General features: G+C 51.4%; 1 protein-coding gene across 1 annotated transcript; it reads left to right on the top strand.

Moving 5' to 3' along the window:
• Nucleotides 1-8: 8 nt before the first annotated feature.
• CTSH (cathepsin H) lies at nucleotides 9-7,332 on the top strand. Its single transcript, XM_010572167.1, has 11 exons — nucleotides 9-67; nucleotides 169-274; nucleotides 367-437; nucleotides 982-1,086; nucleotides 1,425-1,511; nucleotides 2,395-2,450; nucleotides 3,606-3,687; nucleotides 3,777-3,845; nucleotides 4,284-4,390; nucleotides 6,276-6,401; nucleotides 7,046-7,332. The coding sequence occupies exons 1-11, from the start codon at nucleotides 59-61 to the stop codon at nucleotides 7,119-7,121; spliced, it is 894 nt and encodes a 297-aa protein (XP_010570469.1). The 5' UTR covers nucleotides 9-58; the 3' UTR covers nucleotides 7,122-7,332.
• Nucleotides 7,333-7,854: the final 522 nt, after the last annotated feature.

Below are 7,854 nucleotides of genomic sequence, written 5' to 3'. Positions count from 1 at the left end.
CCGAGCCGCTGACGCTTCCCCGCTCCCTCCCGCAGAGGAGCTGCAGTTCAAGGCCTGGATGCTGCAGGTAAAGCTCCGGGGACGGGCCGCGGTGGGAAGGAGCCGGGCCGGGGGAGTGGGGGGCCTCGGGAACCCCTCGGCAGCGGCTGACGCCCTGTGTCCCCGTAGAACAACCGGCGGTACGGCCCGGACGAGTACCCCCGCCGGCTGCGCATCTTCCTCGGTAACAAGAGGCAGATCGACGAGCACAACGCCGGCAACCACAGCTACCAGAGTAGGAGCCGCTTTACCCCCCCCCCGGCCTGCTCTCGCTTTGCGCTCTGATCCGTAGTGAGCAAAACGTTCCCGTTTCCTCCCTTCTTCCAGTGAGCCTGAACCAGTTTTCAGATCTGACCTTCGCAGAATTTAAAAAATTATACCTGTGGAGCGAGCCCCAGGTAAGTCACAGGAGGAGGGGGTCTGGCAGGATGGCGGAGCCCAAGCCACAGGGTGGGGGGGGCTCCGCAGCAAGCTGCACCCACCCGTGGGTCGGCACCCCGTCGTCACTGTGCTGCCTGAAATCCACTTTGCTAAGTGCAGTGCCCTGTCCCGCCGGAGCTGGGGTAAGAGTGAGGTGAACCCCCCCCTCCATCCCCAACCTTCCCAGCTTTCAGCTGCCTCTGCCTCTTGACCCTGGCTCTAGCTAAATTGTCACTTCTGCTTTCAGCTTTGCAGGTCGATCTGTGTTTTTGTGGGTAGGCCTAAGGCCTGATCCCGGCTCGTTGGGGAGTTAGGAGGTCCCTGAGCAGTGGGGGTGCGGGCTAGCAGTGCTCTTCCAGGGCTGGCTCAGGTCTCCCCGGCCAGTGTGGCTGTTGTGCAGTAGCCAGGGCTGCACAGGCAGCGTGGCGGTCACTGCTGCCTCCACCCTGGGAAGGGTAGCCGTCTGCGGGCCACTGTCCCCCGGCATGGTGGCTTGCCACAGCTCTCCTGCCTCGCTTGCAGAACTGCTCAGCCACAAAGGGGAACTTCCTGCGCAGCTCGGGGCCGTATCCCGACTCCATTGACTGGAGGAAGAAGGGAAATTACGTGACACCCGTGAAAAACCAGGTGAGGAGTGTGTGTCATCAGCGATGCACCAAGAGCAGGCCGGGAGAGGGGCTAACCGCTGCGGGCAGGGCACCGTGCCAGCAGACGGAGTGCTGGGGTGTGCCTGCCCACAAGGAAGCAGGCTCCCCCAGGAGCCCCTTTGTGGCTGGGGTGGGCTGGGGCGGGGGGAGGCCGTGGGTCCCTGGGCAGGGGCCAAGTGGAAGGTGAAGTCCAGCTGCCGGCAGGGAGTGGAAGCGATGTGCTCCTGGCGTGCCCTTCTGCCCTGGCCCTTGTGTTTTGGGGAGGCTGGTGACCCTGCAGCACATTATGGAGCAGTTCCTCTCCGGTTCCTAATGCAGGGCCCCTGCGGGAGCTGCTGGACCTTTTCCACCACAGGGTGTTTGGAGTCTACTATTGCTATTGCGACGGGAAAGCTCCTCTCTCTGGTAAGAGATTTTCCTTTCCTGTGCACTGACGGCAAGTCCTGCTTCCAGTTATCTGCCGGGGCTGCCAGCAGGGCCAGCCCACTCCTGTCTGGGACAGCTGCCAGCTGCTTGTTCCAAGTCTGGCTGTACATCACTGTGTGTGGCTGTGGCAGGCACCTCCAGCCCTGCAGACCCCTTGCAGCTATTTGCAAGCCAAGCAAAACTGCTGGGGAGGTGTAAGGCAGCGTGGGTGGGAGCTTGCTGTGCCTGAGGATGTGCCTGTCACCATCCCCTCTCGGGATCTGAGTGTCCCGCTGCCCCGGGTTTGGGCAGAGCCCTTTTCAGAGCAGGATGAAAGCAGAGGGGCCGGAGGCTGACAGGTCCCTGCTGCTGGGAGCAGGCATGGTTAGCTAGAGCCGTGTCTGGTGCTGCCAACCGGCAGGAGCTTCTTGCTGCAATACAGCTTGCTGCAAGCAGCACATTGTGAGACTGTTTATTTTTAAACTCCCAGAGGATTTACGTTCTTGAAGAACTAGAAAGACATTAGCCGCTTTTATGACTTACCAGAATAGCTGAGGGTTGGGTGTAAGTGTTAAAAACAAACTTGACCTTTGAAAGAGATCTCAGCCAGTGCTCCCGTGGGTGGGACAGTGTCCTGGCAGGCGTGAGGAGGAATGCCTCTTGCAGCTCAAGCATCCTGGGCTGCCGGCTCCACATCTTCCTTGTCCCCCTCCTTGGAATGTGGAGCTGTTCAGCCGAGTGATTCCTGCTTGCAGCGGGTGAACAGCCAGCTACATGGATAAAACCAATGCTCCTCAGTTGCCTGCCACCCGGATTGCATTTTGTATCACTTATTCCGAATGCAGGTGTTGAATATATACTTACTCAAAAAACTTTTCCTTAGGCAGAACAACAGTTAGTTGATTGCGCCCAGGCTTTTAACAACCACGGCTGCAGTGGGTAAGTTATATAAAGTAATAAAGAATAGAAATGGGAGTATCTTATGTTCCATGATTGACAGCCTTCCTCAAGATCTAGTGTCAGGATCCTTCCAGATCTTGGAATGGTTTTTGTTTTCCCTTGGCTGACACATGTCAGGGAAAACAGTTTTGGCTTTAGTTTGGTTTCCTTATTTTAATTTTGCCCTCCCTAGAGGTTAGAATGTTTCACTAAATCTCCAGCATTTCCTAACCTCTGTTGTTCCTGTTGTTTATTAGTTTTTCTTCTGATATTTGTTTTGTTACAATGTCTTTTGACATTGCCATCACGTGTGCTACATAGCTAGGCTTTAACATGCTCAGGGAAAGCAAGGGGAGTTTTGTCTGTTGCACTGCTCATGGGTCATGCGCATCTCATGGCACTTTAAGGAACCCACAGAAACCTCTGCTTCCCCTTTGGTAAATTCCTACTGGCATTGCTAGAGAAGGCAGAAAATAAAGCTTTCTGAAATCTTCTGTTTTCTGTAAGATAGGCAGTCCCTGAGGAATGCTCAGAGCTAAGCAAAACCACTCTTGGTGCTTTTTACTTTTCTCATGACTCCTCCTTAGTCCTTTCCTTGTCAGCATGCCCCAATCACACTCTCCTTTTCTTCCCTCTGTGAGATGTGCTCCCCAAAGTTGGCCGGGGGAGGAAGCAGCTGCTTGCTGGAGATGTGGGTCCCTTGTCCTCCCCCGTGCTGTGTAGCTGGGGACCTCAGCCACAGCATCCAGGCTGCAGGCTGGGCAGAGGTCACGGATAAACACCTTGAGTGTGCAAGGCTGCAGAGCTGAGCTGGCACTGTTGGTGCTGTGTGGACAAGGTGGCCTCGTGCCTTTGGGCCTCCTGTGTTGGCGTTCTCCCCCAGGGATTAGGCACCCCTGAGAATGAGGTCTTCCCGTGCCTCTGTAGGACCATGCCAAACAGCCTGATGGGCTGGAGTCCCAGACAGGGAGATACTGCAGGAACAGACTGGAGTTTATGCCTATAGAGGGTCTGGGATACACACTGTCCTTCCCTTTCCCCCCAGTTTGTGGGAACGGTCTGTAGGACTGTGGGGGAATGTTCATGGATTTGCTCTGCAGAAGCCACAGCGTTACCATCCTAATGAATCTGCATTCTGGCTGTGTTGTCTTGCAGGGGCCTGCCAAGCCAAGCCTTTGAATACATATTGTATAACAAAGGGCTCATGGGGGAGGACACCTACCCATACCGGGCCGAGGTACTTCCAGCGCAGCTCAGGTGTATTTCTGCAGTGGCAGAGCAGGGTCCGGAGCAGGCTTTAATACCAGTTCCTTTCTGTCTGCACAGAATGGCACCTGCAAGTTCCAGCCGGAGAAAGCTATTGCATTTGTCAAGGATGTTATCAATATCACGCAGGTAAGGCCCTGAGGGTTACTTTTCCGAACTTCAAGGGCTGTGCCAAGCCTGACCTGGAAGGTGCTCAGAGGCTCCAAGGTGTGCCAGGCTCTGCAGCACGAGCTGCAGCCTGCTTTCTCTTTGGAGAGGAACAAGCCGCTGGCATGCACACTCCTCCTCTCCTGTGTGCCGCTGACTCCTTTTTCTGAAGGTGGCACCAATGAAGTGCTGTAGTCAAAATACAGGCACTAGGTCTGTGCCTGCTTTCCACAGTGGGTGCACCTCCAGACTGTAAGACAGTCTTGGTTCTTGTCTTTCAATGCAAGCAGCGCTTGTTTCCTTGTCTGCAAGCAGAAAGCCAGGGTTAGCCATCCCCTGTGCTCTGACTGCAGCTCTGGGGTTCTTGACTGGTTCCAGCAAAATCAGGAGATAAATGACCCTAGAATCCTCTTCTTGCAGTATGATGAGGATGGCATGGTAGAAGCTGTGGGGAAGCACAACCCGGTGAGCTTTGCATTTGAGGTGACAGGTAACTTCATGCACTACAGAAAAGGAGTCTATTCAAAGTAAGTATTTCTGAACCTGGGAGGTTGAGGGTGAGGGGAAGGTGTAGGACTGGAATCACTCGCATCCCCATTTCTCCTGCTTTGTGGCACTGGACGCCAGGACACTGGACTGCATTCTTGCATTTTCTTTTAAACAGAAAATAGAAAACATAAGTAAACTGAGCCTTGATATACTGATTTCCCTGGGGGATGAGAGCGCAGCACAGGGAAGAGGGAACAGTGTGCTTGCAGCCAATTTACTGCTAGGAACCAGTCCAACCCGAAGACCAGCCTGCGTTTGGAACAAAGCTCAGCAAGTCAGGAAGCTCGGGAGATCCTTCTGCAGCCCTGCCACAGAGCTGGCGGAAGCCTCTTCCAGGGCTGATGTGTGTGACCGTGGATGGTGGCAGGGTCAGCCCAGCTGTTGTAGCTGAACACATCTGGTTTACTTAGGGCAAGTCCTAACCAAAGTAAGTTTTCCGTGGGACTCAAGTGGCTCTTCCAGTGCTAGACCTCAGAGGGGTGGTGGTGAGCGGTGTAGCTGCCTTCACGCTGCCCTGCACCTGAGCTGGTACGTTTGCAGATTGTGTTACAAAGGCAGGGGTCCCTGCATCGCTGTCCTCTGCAGGGCAGGCAGCTCCCCCAGCACCTCGTGCCAATCCCATCAGGTGCTTACCTGCCTCTGCAGCTGGATGTGTAAGAAAAGCAGCAGAGATGAAAAATTAGTTGGAGACATGAAGTGACCTAGCAGAAGGTCTCGAGTGTTGTGTCAGCTCTATAGCTAAGGCAAAAAGCTACTTAAAAGGATGATTATTATATTTTGGAAAGACTATGGAAGCTAACTGCAGCAGGATAGATTTCTATTAGGCAAGAAATTGGGAAAGTGCATGTTTGGAGAGAACTAGAAAAATACTTGAGAGTAATGAATCCTCAGTCACGTAGAACTGCAGGGAAAATTAAACTAAGAGTCTAAGCATGAGTGATCTGCCCCAGGGAGCTGCAAGGGAAAGAGTAGGCAGCATCGTGAATTTGAGTGGCTCTGCTGTTGCAATAAAGACAGTAATCTCAAAGTTTAAAGCAAGCAACAGGCAGATGTGAGGAGTTAAAGCAGGTGAGACAGTCAAGATACTTTGTAATAGGATTCCAGTTTGAGGAACACGCCAAGTTATCTTGTAGATTTATAGTCTAAGGTAGATTTAAAGTCAGAGCATATGGAATAATTGATGCTCCAGTGGTTTCAGCCTATGGTCCCCAGACCAACTATTAACAGATTGAAGAAAAGTAAATCTGTTGTGGGGATTTTTGATCTTTTACTTATCTGCAATTTGAAAATGTTTAAAAATAGGTGCTCTAGAGATGGGAGCTTGTACCTTGTGTTGTCTTGTTTTATATCACAGGTGGCAACTTTCATCAAGTGCAATTTAAAAGCTGGAAATTCAGAGGAAATACAAGGAAACATGTATTTAGACTGAGGAACCAGCTGTTCCCTGTGCAAAATGTGGAACAGTGCCTCTGAACTTTGGGGCAGAACAAACTGTTATTGGGATGCACTTAAGAGCTTCTGGTTTTCATTGGAAAAATTCCTTTGCTCAGTTTTTTCATTGTAGCTCATTCTTGTGTGACAATGTTGATCTTAATTCTGAACAAAAGCCCGGACCGGGTGCTCAGATCCGCGTAGCCTATTGCCCTGACTTCAGATACGGCCGGTAATAGTTTCTGAGTGAGAACAGAGAGCAGTATCTCCTTTTCTTGGCTTCCCTCCCTACTCTCCACAACTGGAAGTTCAGAGTATCCAGTAGTTCTTTTTGCAGTTGGGAGTGCAATCGAGAATGCTGGCTAATCTATGATTAATTACAGACTGTTTTTTCATGTAACTAATCTGCATTATTTTCCCTTTTCTTTGCAGCCCACGATGTGAGCACACTCCTGACAAGGTGAACCATGCTGTCCTTGCTGTGGGCTATGGAGAAGAAAATGGAACACCTTACTGGATTGTGAAGAACTCCTGGGGCCCACTGTGGGGCATGGATGGGTAAGGAGGTCCCAACGCTACCTGACCCACCGTGGTCTCCCTGTACCTGGTAAAAAGACAGTCGTGTCTGTCGGATTCCACCCACCTTCATCAGCCCCCAGGTCGCCCTTACGCTCTCAAGCTGAAATTTCGCAGCTGTTTCATACTCTGAGAGGATGCAGGGCAATCATCCCAGCCTCGGCAGTGAAGGAGACATGGCTTTACAAACCAGTCCTGGGGTGACTCGTTAGAGCAGACCTGTAGATCAATAGCCCTGCCGTTGTCACCAGGGGCTTGGCCAGCGTGTGCAGAGCTGCCATACTGGTGGTTTGCCTGATGCCAGGAGAGTACTGTGCCTCTTCTGTGGTTACATGGCCAGAGAAGAATGGGTTGTGCTGGGAGTGAGTTTTCACTCCAGCTCTGCAAGTATTTCCAGCTGCTAGTGAAATTTTTCAGGGTCAGGTGCTAACTCTGCTAGTTTGTGATATAAGGGGGATGGGGAACAGCATTGCCTGGCTAACTACTGTTCACAGGTATTTGGTCCTTGCGCTGGCATGAGAAAGGAGCTTGCACTAATGAGAGCAGTTGTGTTATGCTGCTATCTGTCATGCTTACTCCGCCGGAGGAGGAAACACTCACTCAAACACATTTCTTTCTCTTTTTAGGTACTTCCTTATTGAACGTGGCAAGAATATGTGTGGTCTTGCTGCTTGTGCATCTTATCCGGTTCCTCAGGTGTAAGAGGAGAGTGCAGGCTGGGGAAAGTGGGCACAGGAAAAGAAATGAGTGATTGTGTACAAATTTCTGAATGCTAAAATCAAGAAAGTGAGAACAAGATGAAGTACCAGTCTGCTGAAAGTTGTTACCTGTAGGCAGATTCGTTGGCTTGCACATAGCTTCTCCCAGTAGGAAGACCCATACCTCCTCTCCCCAGCCAAAAGCAAGTGTGCTCCTGTGCCGAGCGCCAGACTCCCGCCTTCTCCTCCCGGCTATGGCATGCTCGCAGCGTGTGTCGCTCGCCCTGTCCCAGCTGAGTCCCTGTGCCTCTGCTGGGGGGCTGTCAGCAGCCGGGGGGGACTGCTTGGATGGTGCAAATGCCAGTTACCGGATTTTAAGATGCTGCCCCAACAAAGCTCACTCATTCTTTCAGGTGGCTGTTTCCCAATCAACGGATGTAACTTCTAGGGATTTTTTTGTTTTCTTTGAAGGTGGTTTTTCCTTTCTCTAGAGAAAGATGAGTGCTGTGATTTGTACTTTTACTCTATTTTCATTAAATGTATTTAGTACTTTTTGTATTAAAAAAATAGGGTATTTTAATGCAAATAAAGAAGAAATGATTTTAAGAATCAATGAAGAAAGCAATAAGTGTATTGCTAACAGTTTGTAAACACACCTTGGTGAAGGGAGGCCATGCGTCAGTAGGGGGCATGTCTGTTGTGTGTTATTTCATGCTAAAATCGGCCACTGACTGAAT

Source organism: Haliaeetus leucocephalus, unplaced genomic scaffold, assembly GCF_000737465.1.
Source record: "Haliaeetus leucocephalus isolate CR32 unplaced genomic scaffold, Haliaeetus_leucocephalus-4.0 Scaffold339, whole genome shotgun sequence".
Lineage (NCBI taxonomy): Eukaryota > Metazoa > Chordata > Aves > Accipitriformes > Accipitridae > Haliaeetus > Haliaeetus leucocephalus.
The sequence above is the reverse complement of the archived record's forward strand: the minus strand, read 5'-3'. Positions and strand labels throughout refer to the sequence as shown.

Coding starts and splice junctions, on each gene's coding strand:
- CTSH (XM_010572167.1), top strand. Junction 1,087..1,424: donor TGACACCCGTGAAAAACCAG/GTGAGGAGTGTG, acceptor TTCCTAATGCAG/GGCCCCTGCGGGAGCTGCTG. Junction 2,451..3,605: donor AACAACCACGGCTGCAGTGG/GTAAGTTATATA, acceptor GTTGTCTTGCAG/GGGCCTGCCAAGCCAAGCCT.